Here is a 17505-nt window from a genome sequence, read left to right as displayed (position 1 = left end):
GTTCATCCAGATTGGTGCGTTTGAATTCGAAGCGTTGGTTGAATCGTAACAGGACGTGTCACACGGATCCTTTACTACGCATTCGCAGTACCGTGTTCATTGTTTAAAGATACGGTTATTATAAATAAGCCGCATCGAAACAAGATAATTGTTATTTTTTATATTTGTTTCGTTTACCAGTACATTATATTTGCCGCACTGTCAAGGTATTTAAGCTTAACAGTATGAAAAAAAAGATCGTTTATTACGTAATTCGTTGGTATTTAAAGAGTAACAGATTTATTAATAACAAAGTTAAAATACAAAATGTGTTTCGTATGTATTTTATTGAATTTATTATAAATGTTTTGCAATTATCGAGTTATTTCGCTCAATTTCTACAATTGAAGTATAATTATTCATAATGGACGCGTCTATGGTTTTTATGTAGTAGTGAAACCATTGTAAAAGTAACATGCGTCGATATTTTCGACTGAGCACATTACACCGTTGAAAAAAAAGATTCATTCTGGATGAATCATATGTCTGCATCTCCAGCAACGTGCGTACAAATGTGTGGGAAGTTGTGACCGTTGTGCGACCATAAGAACGTAAAAATCCGTTCCAAATATGGTCGAGTCGTTATAACTGGTTTCGATGATTTTACAAGAAGACGCCATATATTCGTTAGGATTTTAACTACACTGTTACTTGCGGTTTCGTTAATTGCTTTAGATCATAAAATTTTGCCGAACTAATTTTTGCTAATTAGCCGCCAATTTAAATCATTAGAGTTGCTTGTTGAAATCTGCCAGTTACTATACGAAATATTTAGCAAAAGATGTGTTTATGTATGTCACGTGCATTTTGCTTACTTTTATGTTATTAATTTTGTTTAATGCAGTAAAATTGAAGATGTAAATAGCTAAATACGTACAATAAAAAATTAAAAATTATGAAAACTAAATGACATATAATATTTGCAAGTAAAATCATTCATCTATAAATGGTTGAAAATAAAAAGACATTTTACTTAGTATATGTTTAATGTTACTAATCTTCCATAGTAAAATATATGTCAAAATTGCATATGCAATTCGTAGGTGTAGCCAAGCAGTAGCACTACATTCGTATCAAATCAATTCTTGTAGAAATAAAACTTATGCTTACTTTTCCATTAGGGCAGTATCTGCATTTGAATGTCATGATTCATAGAACTAAATGTTAATTACGATATATTGAGCAAATATATATTGGTGTACTGTATATAACCGTCTATTTGAAAATGTAATTTCACTGAGGTAGAATACTCTAATATTACGTTCATGTGACAAAAAAAAAAGCACTGAACATTTTTACGATAAAAAATAACCTTCTTACTGAACTGAAGTATAAAATGTACATTAAATCAATTTCGTTCTTTGTCTGTTTGTGTAACTTAAATATCTTTAGCTCAAGCCGCAATTGAAAAATTCGTAACAATATATCTAGAAAAGTTCTATACTTTGTACTCGTAATAAATACTTGACACCATAGAAAACAATCTATGCCAATTGGTTAAAATAAAGATCATACACGATGTTCCACTATACTCTTTTTTTTTTTTTTGTCAACAGAGCAGAGTATAGTTTCAGGTAACCAATTCTCCTAGCTATGCGTAGAATATATTATTGCCTCAACTTTCATCATACAAGGGAGTACCATCTCCACTGAGAGACATACTCCGTGGACTAGAATTCGTGAATGGAGTTCCTCTGGGAGATTTGTAAGACGGAGTACGAGCAGACGGCGTTCTGTTGCGTGGTGTTACCCTTTCATTTTGGTTATCTAAGTTCCGTGGCGTTTTCCTAGACTCATCGTATCTTGGAGTACTGTTGCTAAAATTTAAACAATAATATTGCATTGTTATATAATCAACGACGATTAAAAATACAGAACTTACAACTCTTTCGAAGTAGACTGCTTCGAACGAGCCCATGCTTCCGCTGCTTTTGTCCAATTCGTCGTATCAGACGAATTAGTAACAGATCTGTGTGGTCTCGCAGTTCTATGCGAATTTGGATTCATTGCAGGAGGAATTGGTTGTAAGAATGGTCCTTGAGAGTGGCTGGGTGTTTGTGGATGGTGAGGTGTATGGTGTGGAGTAGGATATGGGGTCATAAATGGAGTTTGACCGGAAGGAGTATATGGTGTACTTCCATACATTCCGTAATTATTAACACTAGCAGTTCCGGGGGTATATGGTGGATAATGTGGAGTTTGATTCGCTACTTTCGAGAGAGAATGTAGCATGTGGTGTGGCATATTCTGCGCAACTCTTTGTATCGCGTCTGAGTTCACGCCTGAAATAAAAAAGAAAATTTAGTGAACCAATAATTATTATTCAATATTAAAATAATATTATGAAATTTACCATTTACTACTGGAGTACCATTGTAAGGTGTTCTGGAAGTCATAGCTCCATGTGGAGTACCAGGTGTACTTTGACCCGGTATAGGATCCCGGAAGTGTTCCTTGAACCAGCGGAATAAGTCGTTTACTCTACTGAATATTTGGTTTCTAAATCGGTACCCGTCAGGTGTTACGGTAACATACTCATGACGACAACGGACCCGTGGTAAATACGACAGTAAAAATTTACCAGGATAGTTCTGAAATATGAAACAAAATAATTAAATTCGCATGAAAACATGAAGAATATCGATCATTCTCAAATGTATTTACCTTAGCAGCGGATACAATGTATGGAATTCCACCAGGATTTTGTTTTTTCTGTTCTTTCAAAATTTCTTCCGCTTTATCTTTAATACCTTCTATTGTTGATTTGTAATACTTAAAATCCAAAAGTTCCGAAACATATGCAGACATTGGATTAATGTGTCTTGCGATAATTTCATCCAAGTCTTCAAATTCTTCATTACCAATCCATAAACTGCGACCCAAAGAGAATGTATTCTCTTTGCCTTCTTCTCTTATATCAATATGTTGATAAATATTTTCTGTAACTTTCCATGTTACGGTCAAATGATCGGCTCCTTTGCTGCTTGGTCGTATTATCGCTTCTCCTTGTTTCATGGTTTGCATCAACTTCTCAACTTCTGCAAAACTTACGTTATGGAAGCTAGGGTGAATTATAACACGTTTCACATAAGTTTGCCTTTGCTGTGCTTTCTTCGCCTCCTCTTCTGTTTTCATATCTTTTTCTTCTGCCTCTGCATCGTAATAAACATCCTTTTGTGGCCTGAAAATAATATATGTAAAATATTATTCATAAAAATCAATAAAAGTATTAAAAAAAAATTATTCGTGACTTTTTTGATACACTACCGCCATTCGTGATTCTTGTCAAGAAGGTCACTCGTCTTGCTAGTACATTCAACGCTAAATCGTTCCACTTCGATCTTTATTATGCGACAATGAATTACTTGACCGACTCGTACTCTTTCTTCTGGATTAGCGACATGTTTATCCGACAAATTTTTTACGTGAATATAGCCGGATATTCCATTGTCCAATCTTAAACGAACTCCAGTCGCTTTTCCCGGACAAGCGCCAGCATCAAAATGATTCCATACTTCTGATAATTCTGGAAAATCGTTTTTCAAACAAAATGGACATTGCCATAGTCCGGTCTCGTCGTTTCGAACAGGATTTGCTTGGTCTAATTGATCTCCTTGCGGTTTTCTATGACTTATTCCAACAACCGTTGCGAGAACTAATTTACCAACATAGAAACTTTCTGGAGTTTCTTTTGTCAAAACATCGAATAACTTTTCGGTATTTAGAGATTGATAGGGAACACGCAGATCTTTGTATCTAGAGTTCAGTTCAGCTCTTATATCATAAAGAGTAATACATTTGTTGCCAAAGCCTTGTCTTTCAAGTTCCTCCGCGAATGCATCTAGATCTAAATCTTTCAATCTTTCTGGAGAATCTAGAATCTCTTCTAAAGCACCAGCAGGATTCGCGTCCTCGTCATCATATTCTAAAGCGTCCACCGCCATTTTTCTAGCCCATTCATAGGTTTCTGGGTGGACACGCGAACCATCCAACACTTCCACGTATGCCTCTGTGCTGTCTCCTAAACTATTGGTATCTATCTTAACAAAACCAGCACAATTGACGAATACTTTAGGTCCCATGTGACACGCAGTTATAAGCTGCGTTCTATTCTCTAATCTCTGGTTAGTTTGCTTTAGAATTTTAAGCAGTGCTTGACTTTTCCTAGGACCCAGACCGCACACAAATTGTACTAAGTTTGCTGTATAAGGCTGTTGAACTGCTCTGTTCAAATCTACACCCACCTCATTTATACGATTTATAAATTCTAAATATAAATTCTCTATAAGATCCTCTTTAGGAAGCTGATCTTGCAAAGGATGATATTTAAGGCACATTATTTCTTCATCTATGGTACACAATTGAGAGAATTCCAACAAAGGATCTTGTAATCTTCTCGCTAAAGAAATAGCTTGCCTCAGCAAGTCTGGATAATCCCTAAATTCTGCTATACCTTTGTTGCTGTTAGAATAGACTTTAGCAAGTTCGTTATCACATATTTCTACTTGGACCGTAGGAAATTGTTCGTCCTCTGTCAAATTGGAAATACATTCCTTCAGATCTGATACTATCATTAATGCTTCCCTAGATTCTCCACTTACCACTATAATATGTGGTTTCTTTGTAGCGATAAAATTTTTAAGCGCCAGCAAATCGGCCTCCTTCATCATCTTTTCATTTTCTCTAAAGCTGTTTTTGCGTTTCAATAAATGCGGTAATCTCAGATAATCCGTGCATTCTCCTTCTGGGGAGATTATGCAAGTAAACGCAGCTTGAGATGGATCAGGTACATAAGCCAAACCCATCACACGAATTCCTTTACCAGTATTCCAATCTTCATCATCTTCGTCGGGGAATTCGCAAGTATACGGAGCAATTTTTATCCAGTTATACATTTTGCGGCAGCAAGCTTTCATCACGCATTCTTTTGCCTCCGCTACAAGATTGTTTCGCAGTTCCTTTTTCAGTTGCGGTATGATAATGCGATTTAAAGCTATTTCAACACTGCCAGTTCTTAATGCATTCCAATCCTGTACACTTTTACTAAATTCGTCCCTATAATACAATTGCTTTATTTCATCCAGATAATTATTACTAGTATTCCCTTCTATCATATCGCTAAAGGAAAGTGCAACTAGTTTATCTTCGTCTGCTATAATTAATTTTAAAAATTGGTCACCGACAAGATCCCGCACAGGCTTGTCTTTAAGATATTTCCACGCATAGATCGCATGACTTTCATCTATTTCTTTCATTCCCTTTTTAGTTGGTTTCACACATAACTTTGCTCTTTCCATGTACATTTCTCTAACGCATTTACGCACTAATGGTTCATGCGCTAATTGGATTGCGACCATTAATTGTGTAGCTTCAAGCACTTCATCACTCGTGTTAAAAATAGTCGAGGTAAATTCATTAGCTATTACAGTAGGTTCCGTTGGATCCTGATCAACTTCATGACGTTGATAATTATCTCGAAGATTTTCGGCAAAGTGTTCCGGAGAGAGACCAAATTTTTTAGCTAGCCCATCTAAGCCAGCTTTTTTACAAATATAATAAGGACCTTTTCTAACTGGTTGCTTCAATGTTTCGTCTATTTGTTCTTCTTCATCTTCTTCGTCAGCAATTTCTTCCGGAGGATCTTCTCCGTTTTCTTCGGCTTCTGCGATTTGTTGTTTTCTTTTCTCTTCTTTAGCTTTCTGTCGTGCTTCTTTTTCTTTTTTACGCATACATTCTTGCATAGCAGACACATCCTGATTATAATAGAGCATGAAATGTCGATAAATATCATTTAGTTCTTCGAAAGTCTGAGCACTTTTAAGTCTTTCAATATCTTCGTCTTTAATAACTCGTACATTATCAGATAATGGAGCATCAGGATTTTTCATGATCTCATCTAATTGATAATCTCTCATTCTTACAAATAATTTCATCAGATTTTCTTTTCTTTGCTTAAGTTGACACCACTTTGCATCAAACTTATAAATTTTCCATAAATCATTGATATTTAATTCTGGTAGGACGTATTCTTTTCTATAAAATGAAATGAAGGGAACTTCAAAGTTTTGATTACGCATGAAATCTAAAGCTTTTTTAATTTTCCCGACTGTTTGCGGACCCTTTTTAGCTCTTTCTTTGGCTTCTTCATTTAGATGAGCATCTTGGACAGAAATTGTCGGCTGACAGAAAGCCTGTTTATATATCCATTCTGCCTCAAAATCTAATTCATCTGACCCTTCTGCTGTCGGCGTAATAGGAACGGTACGAAGTTGCATGCGTTCAGGAATGTCTGTTGTACGAATCTGAAATACGTATATCATGATAATTTAATCATTACTTATAAACATTAATAACAAATTAAAATCATTTATAATTCTTACCTCATTATCTATGTCGGTAAAATGCCCGCGTATAAGTTCGCTAGGTTCATATATTTCGAAAATGCTCTTCTTCGTGCTCTTTTTCTTCAAATGCTTTTTCGATCGTCTTGGTCGGTCTTCTAAGTCATCATGAATATATTCATCTTCCTCTTCCTCTTCTTCTTCTTCAAACTCGTTTTCTTCATACTTTCCAAATTCATCATAATCAAAATCAATACCAAAAATATCTTGAGCTTCTTGCAAAGCACTGTAATAGAAATACAAATGGTTACATTATGAACAAATTTTGTATGCTATTTTTTATAATGCAAACGATTCTTACGCGTCCGAAAAAATATGTTTTTTCTTTTTTCTCTTTTCAGTTATGGGTACCCCATCTCCATCCACAATGAAATCATCTTCATCGTCACTTTCATCTTCATCAAATGCTTCAACTTCACCTCTGTGGCTAACTTCACTTCTCTCCTCATCTTCCTATAAATGAAAGTACATACTCAACTAATTTTCATGAAGTCAATAAATTTTAATAAAATGAAGTATGAATTTGATTTGAAAACTTACCTCTCCAGAGCCTTGAAATAATTCATTAGCAATAGCATCTCTCTCATCATCTGCCTCCCTTTCTTCTTCTCCTTCTGATTCTTCATCTTGTATTCTACGTAAACGTTTAAAACGGTGTTTCTAAACAATAAAATTATGTTATAAAATGATGCCAATGTATTTGAAAAAGAAAAAAAACTCCAAAAAATTATACATACCCTCTCAACTTTCACTCCCAAATTTTCTTCAAGTAGATCATAATCTTCATCTTCTAATCGATCATCAAAATCTTCATCGTCACTTTTTTTACGTTTCCCAGAATTATCTGATCCATCACTATCATCTCCATCATTATCCTCATCAATTGGATTATCGTCGATAAGCCCTGGGACTTCTCCTTCATCCTCTAAATATTAAAAATATGTAACATTTAAATAAAAATATTCTTAAGTAACATAAATCTATGTGTTATTAATACTGAATAAATCTTCACTGTGGTGTATGAAGCAATAGTTTCTAGAAACATCAAGACCTTAGAAGTATGAATCTTAAACCAAATAATAGATACATTTTTTCTTGAAGCATGTATATTTTCAAAGATCTTTTCATACCGTCATCATCATCTTCATCGTCACTGTCGTGCATAGCTTTTAATCTTTTAAGTTTTTTCCTTTCGTTAACATTCAATTCTTCTTCCTCCTAAAACATAAAAACGTTAGGTTATATGAAACCAAATGTTCTTATTCTTTATGTTTTAATTATTTTACTGCGTACCTCGCTTTCCTCCGCTTCGGCATCCAAGTAATCCGCCATTTTTTGTTAGAAATATGAGAACTTTCCAAAAAGTATATAGAAATATTAATAATGAGGTGAAAAAATAGGCGGGACAAACCTACTTCATATAAAGAAGTAGTCCTGACATCTGTACAGCTGTTTGATATATATATAAAGGCTTGCTTGCAAAGAAGTTTTCTCGTATCCAATCAGCTGACACGCAAACAAGACGATTGATTAAGAGCTCTTTTTTATTTAACTGCAGTCGCGTAAGCGGAAGTAAACTGATCACCGTAGTACTTTCCTGTCTGAAATTTTGTTCATGTGTGCTTAAGCGAATTGTAAATTACTCAATAGTGTGGTAGCGTGCATAGAAACCGAAGGTGAAAACGTGGCGAAACAATGTGTGAAATGTTCAAAATAAGGATTTGAAACGAATAATTACTCTTTTGGGATGACAACTAATGAAGAATGTCTAGATGACAGTCTCTTAGAGAGACTTGTCAAGACTGATGAAAAGAAAGTTGTGAATTGCCGGAGTAGTACAGATAACATTGAAGGGCACAAATTACGACACGCCACGGATAGTTTTCCAAATATCAATGAGAGGCCGGTTGATGATATTTCGATTGAATTCTTTTATAAGCCGCACAGCATTACATTGCTTCTCATCGCGATTGGTGCTGTGATATATTCTGCATTCACTAGGTAATTGAATATTCGATTTTTTTCGCTTCATAAATTTTACATTATGTAAATATCGGTGTTAATTTAATGCAGGAATACTACAAATATCGAGGACAACATTTGGGCTGGAATACTTTGCATCATATTTTTCTTTCTTATCATATCAATTCTCACATTTCCAAATGGACCATTTACTAGACCTCATCCAGTTGTTTGGAGACTTGTATTTGGCTGCAGTGTCCTATATCTAATGGGCCTGTTATTTTTACTGTTTCAAGATTATGATACAGTTAGAAATATCTTTGTTTGGATAGATCCTAGTTTGGCATCATTTCACATTGATATGGACAAAGAATATGGTGTTAATTGTTCAGAGATTACAGTAGAGAAGATATGGAACCATTTAGATATTTTTGCAGTAGCCCATTTCTTAGGATGGACTTTTAAAGCAATTCTTATTCGCCATCTTGGTATTCTTTGGGCCATTAGTGTAATGTGGGAAGTAACAGAAATAGCATTTGCTCATTTACTACCAAATTTTGTGGAATGTTGGTGGGATGCTTTTATACTTGATGTAGTTGTTTGTAATGGTTTGGGTATTTGGGTTGGATTAAAAATTTGTTCCCTTTTGGAAATGCGAGAGTACAAGTGGGTAAGCATCCTTGACATTGAGAGCACCACTGGAAAATTAAAGAGAGCTATGCTACAATTTACTCCTGGCAGTTGGACTGCTGTTAGGTGGTTGGATCCAACTTGTACATATATGAGATTTGTTGCTCTGTGTCAGTTGGTAATTTTCTGGCAGGTTTCAGAGCTGAATACATTTTTCTTGAAGCACGTATATGAATTTCCACCTTCTCATCCATTTGTCATAACAAGATTGGTATTAATTGGAGTAATTGTTGCACCTTCTGTTAGGTAGGCGAAATTTGTAATGAAATGAATTAGATTTGTCTAAAATTCTTATTACATTTATTACTAAAACAATTATTAAAACAACTGTAACAATTCATTATACGATCTATTGTTTTATGAAGTATAACATTTTAACATAATTATAGGCAATACTACATGTTTGTAACAGATCCAACATGTAGTAGAGTAGGGACCCAATGTTGGGTCTATGGTGCAATTATGGTTACAGAAGCATTACTATGTATAAGGCATGGTGCTACATTATTTGAGCGTACTCAAGCATTAAACATTCTTTTATGGCTACTCTGCCAATCTCTAGTCTCAGTTCTTTGTGTCTATGGCTGTGTTTTATGGCATCGGTACTTTGAGGTATGTGTTTTGTGCTTTAGAGTTGAATTTAACATTGTTCATTTTGCAACTAACTGTATGATCCATTTGTGTCATTTTTTGTTTTCAATGGTTGTTTGCATGGCTCTTGTCCTTTCAGACGGAAAAGAAAGCTACTTCAAAACAGTGTATTACTCAACTAGACAACAGCCATCTGGATGTAACCCTTAGCAGTGGTATGTGTTGATGTCTACTACAATTTTTTGAAATGTAAATAACGTTTAAGCCGATAGTGTACTGGGCTATTGACTTATAATTAACTGGCTACTAAATATAAAGCAGCAGTGCTATTTAAACATTCTGCAATCTGTTACTTAACTGCTATGAATGATGTCAAAACCAAATAAACTGTGTCATGGATGTGTTTGATTTTGTTTTCAATATTGAAAAACATTAATTTCTGAATGCATTTCTACCATTTTATGTAAGAATTTACAAGTATATGGATAATATGATAATAAGTGTAAAGATACTTTATGAATATTTGTAAATATGAATGCATGAGTGTATATTCAAATTGATATAAACATTTTGTCACAGCTCAGTTCATCATTGGTCCCTTACATTACAGTATTAATACACATTTGTAGCAATTAATTTATGTTCCAGGGGACATGGTTCACTCTACAAAATCTGTGGACTTGTTGGAGAAAAAACAATTATGAACAGGTTCATGACAAAAAACGACAGACTTAAGGGTGAATTCTTTACACTATCAAATGTTCTAGTCGAAAAAGTTAAACAAATTTACTAGGCTGCTGATGAATGTATGTGCTCGTCTGATGTTTGCATACTGCGCCTGTTTGCGTGTGAATGTTATGAAAAAAAAAATCTTGTTCCTGAGAATAAATGGAGAGCGTTGTTACCACTTAATCACGCTTCCTTATAAAAGAAAAAAAAAACTGGTCGCTGTATCATTTACGCATCATAGTTACTTCCATCGCTTCGGCTGTTTCGGTTGTTTCGTTACACTGAAGATACGGAAATGCGCTACAAGAGTAACTTGGCATTATCCGTGAACCTTCCGGACAGTTCCAAGCTTCGCCGACAAGCCTGTTGTTAAACGCAGAGACGAAAATACGAATTCGACTTGGTAGCTGTTCGTTCTCGTATAGTGATATATACGATGACGTAAGTGGTGTCTTCGTACAGTGCATCTATAAGAATCGTGATGAAAAGCTCTACATATGGTAATTATCATAGTGACTGTAGTTTTATTAATATACTAATGCCATAAATTTTACTGTAACAAGAGTACCTGAGCATAGGTGAGATAGAATAACTGCTCGACATTAAGTTCAAGCCAAGGAAGATGAACTTCCTCAGGTGATCTCAGTCGATCCAAAGTATCATAAGCTAATCTGAGTCCCATTGTCTCAGAGAGACGTTCGTTTAGTGTCAATTGCGAAATCTGAAACGAGTTTAGAAAAAGAACAAAAAATTTATTACTGCTTTTAAGACCGTGTTTGATTTACTTTAAATATTTTTACATCATAATAATTTTATAGAAAAAACGAATGTGTGAATTTACTTCGTAATGCACAGTTTGTCCTGTGGACGCTAACGTCATACTTATAAGATTTTTATCAAAGACACTTCTTTGATTGTTAATGTACTCCTTGAAATTCATGTATGTAGAATTATTATCGTGTAACAAAGAGTTCTTGGCATCGCGTGTCCCATTCCAATAATAGATACCTAATGTACCGAGTAATACATTAAAATGATATATTATTTGACATTTGGATGATAAAATTTTTCTGAATTTCCTTAAGAATCTACTGTTACAAATTTATAAGGACACTGATTATTACGCTATTATAAAGTTATATATTGCTAACATACCATTTGCGTCGAAGTGATGAGCAATTTGGTGTGCTATTACGTTACCGAGTGTCGCCAATGTTATGTAATCAAACAAATGTTCGTCATAGTTCATGGACCAGTCTATCACACCAAATGGTATTATAACAAGATTCAGCCCATAAATCGCAAGCCCTTTGGACTGGTACGGTGTTGCGTAGTGTGTCCAGCTATACATATGTATATTAACTTGTATAATAGAGCAACGTAATAGCGTTTCGTATACTTACATTTAATCATAAGAACTTACATTTGTTCAGGATAGTCCGGATTTGTAAAGAATTCTGCGTATATTAGCTTTCGATACATTTGCATCAAAGTCACCGTATTCTCGAAATAATTATCTGATAAATTTACCTGGATTTAAAGTATCATTAAGATATATAATAGAAGATATATAATAGAAATACTTTTTACAAGTTAGTAATATAACAATTACGCACACAGTTATTATAATCCCCTTAAAAAATTGAAAAATTTTGTTTCTCGTACCTCGCTTGCTTTGTTTATCATATAAGTCGATTTACCATCGGTAAAATATGAAATATCAGGCACAACAACTTTCAGACTATCTATTTTTGCGATCAACGCGTTACGTCCCTCTTTTGTCGGCCACTCTACCTCCTTGATTTTTAATTTTAATGTCTCTTTAAGTTTCCCGAACAAACTATATATCTATTAAGTTACACGTTCGAATAATTAGTTATCCTGTAAATGAACATCTTGAATGATCGTCGTATATAAAATAATGACCTCTTACAGTCTTATTCATATGCGTGAGTTGATCCTTCGAAAATGAAGAGATGTACAAGTTCGAAGCTTCCGAGATTAGAAGATTCGCGGCTACGTGAATGCACTGTCTTTCAATGTCTCGATGTTTCGATAAAACTAACTAAAGAAAAGAAAAAAAAAATACTTAAAAAATGTAAAGAAAATAAGAGATGAAGAAAATAATCGTGAAAACAAGAGTACCTCGTGATAAAGATTGCGTGCATACAATCCTAATAGCGCGTTATGCAGTAACATCGCCTTTGTTTTCGGTACAATCACCTCCTTCGTTAGATTATAAATTAGTTGCGACCAATTTATCTAAAAGCACATTACAGAACATATCAATCGTATAAGTTAAACGTGAAATTGCGCATGTAAATTTCCTCTCTTACAATTGGAAAATTTTTCTCCAATTCCTCGATGGAGACGAGCGTGTAGTTCTTCATAAGATATGTCTCGTGAATTTTGTCCGTGGACGGGAAATTCTGAAACGTCGAGAAGAAAAAGTTAGAAGGAAATATAATCACAAAGAGAATTCGGATGAAGACTTACCGCGAAAAATTTTTGCACTATCTCCAGATCGATGCTAATGTATGTGAGTTTTATGTACTGGGAGATATTGTACGAATTGTTCAGCTCGTTGAACACGTCGAAAGTTTCTAAGGCTTCTTGGATGGATTTTATGTACTCTTGTGTGTTTTTCTAACAAAAGTGAAGGGAGGATGTGTTTATATCTTTACAAGAGTGTATTTCCTATTTTTTCTCATTTTTTTTTTACATATTTCGCGCTGCAAATACGAAACTTGCTCAACCACTGATAAAAATTTTTGTTTGAATTTAAAAATATCTGTAAAAGTACTTAATATTTTGGTGCATTCAGTATTGACAATTTTGCTACTGAACTGGAGACTAAAAGCATTCGCAAAAATATGATAAAAAAGAATGTACTTTTATGTGGCACACGCGAAATGTGTTAATATTCTATACATATTCGTGTACTTTGCACGTTTCATAGTCCGTGTACAGTTGGTTTAGGTTCACCTCCTCTTTTTCTCTTTCGAATTGACTCGCGTAACAGGGATCATCCGTATTAAATTTATTAGCGTTGAACGGATTGTTGTTCATAGTCGGACCTATTTTAAGGGTGAATTGCTTTGGAGAATACTCATCTAGGTCTGGTGTGACGTCGAACAATAAAGCTCTAGAAAATTACAAAAAAGCGAAATATTATATATTATTAGGCGAGCGCGACGTGCGATATTTTGGTAGTCCGTTGTCTATAATTTCTCCTACCTGTTGTTTAATAATAGTTTAGCCAGCAGCTCGGTGAAGTTTGTATGATGTTTAGCCCAACTGCTGGTAGTGTAAAACTTTCCTACCCTGTCTAACTCCTTTTTCGCTGTAAAGAATATGTTATATGCCACATATTGTACATTAAAATGTGTATTCGATGCTAGATAAACTAGTTAGACTATGTATTTTTACCAACGTACCCAGCTTGATCCTTTCCGTTATATTCACGTTTTCATATTGTATGCAGCTGTTATAGTATTTGGAGAAAAGTGTCGATTTACCTTCGTAATTTTCCAACTGCATTTGTCCTAATTAATTAAATTAAAAGTAAGCGTTGCATGCAAAGAATTTTTTCTCTGACATTTTTTTTTTATTTATTTTGTACGCTTTTTTAAATAGAATTTTGTATTTTTGATTATTAAAAGCGAAGGAAAAAAATAAATAAAAAAGGATTATTTTTACTTCGAACTACATGAACATCTCATACGTAAAGAGTTAGATTTTCCTTCACTTTTTTTCTCCAGTAATTAAAAATTTTTATTCTAAACGATACACACGTAAAATGCGTTGATAAGCCACATCTTCCAAATTCCTATCTATAGTCTGCGGATTGGCCTCGAAGCCACCACAAGCATATTCATAAAAATCGTCACACGGATCGGTCATCGTGTGATTCATGTAAAACAAGATTTTGCTTGCCAGATTTTTACATTCACCTGATTCACATATTTGTTTATTATTCGGTGAATTAGTACTCGTAATTATAGGTTCGCTCATGGTGGTATGTTTCATCATACTCAATGTTGTAAATTGAGTAACTGAATTTCGAAAACTTTCAGTGGTGGATTCCATCGTGACATTTTCCTCATTTTCGGTAACATTATTGTACGTTGTAGTTTCGTATTTACCGAACGAGGTTTCTTCGCTAATCGAATTTGAATCCGTAGAAGTAGGAGCTTCCGTGGTATCGATCTTAAATTGATCGATACTGCTTACTTCATATTCTTCCGTGGTCGAAGTTAATGTATTATTACTTTCCACGAAAGAATCAATTGTTGAATCATCGTATAATTGTTTCTCAATTGTAGACTCGTTATTGGTTGTTACGATTGTTGATATATTTTCCGTGGTAGTTTCAGCGTTTAAGAGTTTCTCAAATTTAGATGCATAATCATAATTCCGACTTGTGATAGTTACTACGTCATATTCTTGAGTCGATACCTCGAAGGGTAATGTGGTTTCTAACTTTTCCGATTTATCTACAGAGAATGAATTCGATTCATTCACAGAGGATGAAGTTGTTTCATCTGCAGAGGATGAAGTTGATTCATCCACAGAGGATGAATTCGATTTATTCACAGAAGATGAAGTTGTTTCATCTGCAGAGGATGAATTCGATTCATCCACAGAGGAAGAAGTTGATTTATTCACAGAAGATGAAGATGTTTCATCTGCAGAGGATGAATTCGATACATCCACAGAGGAAGAAGTTGATTCATCTGCAGAGGATGAATTCGATTCATCCACAGAAGAAATTGTAGGATCTAAGTAATACTTAATTGTCGTCGTAGTTGTCGTTCGTTTGGTATGATGCTCTACTTCATGTTCGTGATGATGATGCTGCACCAATCCGATTATATGTATGTACGTATGTTAATATTTTTTAATAATTTTTAACGTTTCAAAAAGAGATTTACCTGCGCTGTTCCTACATATGTGTCTTCTTCTGTAGGGTAGTAAGTGTTAGGTTTTTTCCACAGTAAACCGGCCACGATAAAGATAATAATGAGAAAAAGAAATATTAATAATGTTGCAATGCAACTTTTGTAAGATTCATCCCGCTCGGCTGCTTTGCCTTCTCCTACCCTAGCTATTTGATAAGATCCCCGAGAAGGCATTGTTCAAAATATAATTTGTCACACTTTATTTGTCTATATACCGAACTTTCAATAAGAGATCGTTTTACTGGCAATGCATAGGAACACAGTTTTTTTTCTACTAAACAGAATTGGAAACGATAATACGAGAAAGGAGATGGTGGTTGTGGTTTTCTCTAACCACTTCCTTTAAGAACTAATCTCGAAAATGCGTTCTAACGTCCACAACGTACAAGATTACTTCTTCCTTTGTATACCGTGCTATAGCTTTTCCGCCAAGTATAGTAAATTCTCTACAAGAGTCAGTAAGTTTGGATTTTACAAGTGACTGGACAAATTGTAAAGATTCTTGGAGAAAAAAAAAACAAGTGACAGTATAGATGGTCCTACGCCTAGATCTGCGTCATTGGTGCGCCCATGTTATCTCGCTCGCAGTCAGTCAAGTGTGTAAAGCTACACCAGTCGGTTTCCTTTACGAGATTTCAATATCAGAGAAAATATATGAAAAATTTCAAATTAATTTCAATTGCTGGAAGAAAAGTAACGAAAAGGCAACCTCTCAAAGTCATTTCAATATCCTATTCGACAAGTCTGAAGAACAACGATGACTAAAATTCAAATGTTTATTTCCCTAAACCTTCAAAATAATTTCGAAATATTTTATTCGAAGCGGAGTATTCCAAGTCAGTATCGATAATTGAAGAAATTATTTGATTGTATTTAAAAGAACCGAAAGGAGAATATTTAAAGTCTGATATTAAATGTCTAGCAAGTACCAGTAATTGGTAAAATGATTTATATTTGTTTTAAAAGGAAAATTTCTAATAGGTATTAGTTAAAATGAATTGTTATTCAGTCTATTGTATTGAAATTCTAATTGATTCTAATGTATACAAGTGTTACAAGAAGGCTGAGTGTGTACAGGGTGGACATAGGCTAGCTAGTAGCCCCCGACCACTCTATGAACTTTAACGTCTATACTCGAAAGTGTATCGTCAACACTAACACGTTACCCAGATTATCCAAAAATTGAAGAAGTTACTTTTAAAATTGAACATTCTACGGTGTTTCGAGAGATTTGATAATCATAGTCGAACCTTAAACGAACGTTCAAACGAAGAAAATTTTCCAAAAATCATTTCGTACGTTATTAATCGATAAAACAAAAATTCATTGTTGAAAAATAAATATTTCCTGAAAATCTTCATCTTCCATACAAGATTCAAGATTTTCCCTAATTAAGAGTAATTTCAAAAGATTATCTGTATAAGCTATTATTTCAATACGCGATGCACTGACTCTAGTATTTACTAAAATTCAAAAATTCTCGTATAAATTCCGAAAATAGATTATTAATTACGGTAAACTACTGAGACGGTTTAATTAAGGGTGGGCATGGTGCTGCTTTAGTTTGAAATGATTTATAAACACATAATTAACAGAGGAAAAACCGTGAAACGGCAAAACGTCTACATTCTAATTGTTATAACATGTAAACAGAACTTTAAATTTAGTGTAAACAGAAAAAATATATAATACAATTTATTTCACGGTATTGCAACAAATAAACGTTGAATAAATATTTAATTCGTATAAAAACAGTTATTTAACGTAATAATTTTACCTACACTATGGCTATTTTTATTCTACGACCACAGGTCAACCTGATTTCTAATCCTTACGAACTTTAAATTCAGTCTAAACTGAGAAAATATATAATACAATTTATTTCACGGTATTGCAACAAATAAACGTTGAATAAATATTTAATTCGTATAAAAACAATTATTTAACGTAATAATTTTACCTTCACTATGGCTATTCTTAATCTACGACCACAGGTCAACCTGATATCTAATCCTTACGAACTTTAAATTCAGTCGAAACTGAGAAAATATATAATACAATTTATTTCACGGCATTGCAACAAATAAACGTTGAATAAATATTTAATTCGTATAAAAACAATTATTTAACGT

The 17505-nt window shown here is 34.1% G+C and overlaps 3 protein-coding genes across 5 annotated transcripts; 1 reads left to right on the top strand and 2 right to left on the bottom strand.

The window, feature by feature from the left end:
* Positions 1-1629: 1629 nt before the first annotated feature.
* LOC108574709 (transcription elongation factor SPT6-like) lies at positions 1630-7860 on the bottom strand. 3 transcript variants are annotated; one of them, XM_017937335.1, is made up of 11 exons: positions 7734-7860; positions 7571-7658; positions 7178-7365; positions 6981-7100; positions 6742-6893; positions 6420-6666; positions 3307-6341; positions 2704-3220; positions 2393-2630; positions 1922-2321; positions 1630-1850 (listed from the first exon to the last, which is right to left on the bottom strand). In XM_017937335.1, the coding sequence occupies exons 1-11, from the start codon at positions 7770-7772 to the stop codon at positions 1655-1657; spliced, it is 5220 nt and encodes a 1739-aa protein (XP_017792824.1). In that variant the 5' UTR covers positions 7773-7860; the 3' UTR covers positions 1630-1654. The 3 variants fall into 3 exon arrangements, with proteins under 3 accessions (XP_017792824.1, XP_017792823.1, XP_017792822.1); XM_017937334.1 differs by having other exon boundaries at positions 1630-1856; positions 1925-2321; XM_017937333.1 differs by having other exon boundaries at positions 1630-1872; positions 1929-2321.
* A 242-nt stretch (positions 7861-8102) lies between these two features.
* On the top strand, positions 8103-10387 carry LOC108574716 (phosphatidylserine synthase 1). The gene is made up of 5 exons (XM_017937343.1): positions 8103-8441; positions 8514-9338; positions 9482-9704; positions 9823-9898; positions 10332-10387. The coding sequence occupies exons 1-5, from the start codon at positions 8188-8190 to the stop codon at positions 10385-10387; spliced, it is 1434 nt and encodes a 477-aa protein (XP_017792832.1). The 5' UTR covers positions 8103-8187.
* A 16-nt stretch (positions 10388-10403) lies between these two features.
* Positions 10404-15547, bottom strand: LOC108574708 (neprilysin-2-like). Its single transcript, XM_017937332.1, has 15 exons — positions 15347-15547; positions 14207-15269; positions 13850-13957; positions 13650-13755; positions 13356-13557; positions 12909-13058; positions 12749-12841; positions 12558-12674; positions 12346-12477; positions 12078-12260; positions 11836-11942; positions 11568-11755; positions 11254-11420; positions 10981-11133; positions 10404-10879 (listed from the first exon to the last, which is right to left on the bottom strand). Exons 1-15 carry the CDS (start codon positions 15545-15547, stop codon positions 10637-10639), a joined length of 3213 nt encoding a protein of 1070 aa, XP_017792821.1. The 3' UTR covers positions 10404-10636.
* Positions 15548-17505: the final 1958 nt, after the last annotated feature.

This window comes from Habropoda laboriosa, unplaced genomic scaffold (assembly GCF_001263275.1).
Source record: "Habropoda laboriosa isolate 0110345459 unplaced genomic scaffold, ASM126327v1 scaffold223, whole genome shotgun sequence".
Lineage (NCBI taxonomy): Eukaryota > Metazoa > Arthropoda > Insecta > Hymenoptera > Apidae > Habropoda > Habropoda laboriosa.
The sequence above is the reverse complement of the archived record's forward strand: the minus strand, read 5'-3'. Positions and strand labels throughout refer to the sequence as shown.

Coding starts and splice junctions, on each gene's coding strand:
- LOC108574709 (XM_017937333.1), bottom strand. CDS start 7,772: ATGGCGGATTACTTGGATGCCGAAGCGGAGGAAAGCGAG. Junction 3,221..3,306: donor GACAAGAATCACGAATGGCG/GTAGTGTATCAA, acceptor TATTATTTTCAG/GCCACAAAAGGATGTTTATT. Junction 2,631..2,703: donor ACATTGTATCCGCTGCTAAG/GTAAATACATTT, acceptor TTCATATTTCAG/AACTATCCTGGTAAATTTTT.
- LOC108574716 (XM_017937343.1), top strand. CDS start 8,188: ATGACAACTAATGAAGAATGTCTAGATGACAGTCTCTTAGAGAGACTT. Junction 8,442..8,513: donor ATATATTCTGCATTCACTAG/GTAATTGAATAT, acceptor AATTTAATGCAG/GAATACTACAAATATCGAGG. Junction 9,899..10,331: donor GGATGTAACCCTTAGCAGTG/GTATGTGTTGAT, acceptor TTTATGTTCCAG/GGGACATGGTTCACTCTACA.
- LOC108574708 (XM_017937332.1), bottom strand. CDS start 15,547: ATGCCTTCTCGGGGATCTTATCAAATAGCTAGGGTAGGAGAAGGCAAA. Junction 15,270..15,346: donor CATATGTAGGAACAGCGCAG/GTAAATCTCTTT, acceptor GGATTGGTGCAG/CATCATCATCACGAACATGA. Junction 13,958..14,206: donor GGCTTATCAACGCATTTTAC/GTGTGTATCGTT, acceptor TTAATTAATTAG/GACAAATGCAGTTGGAAAAT.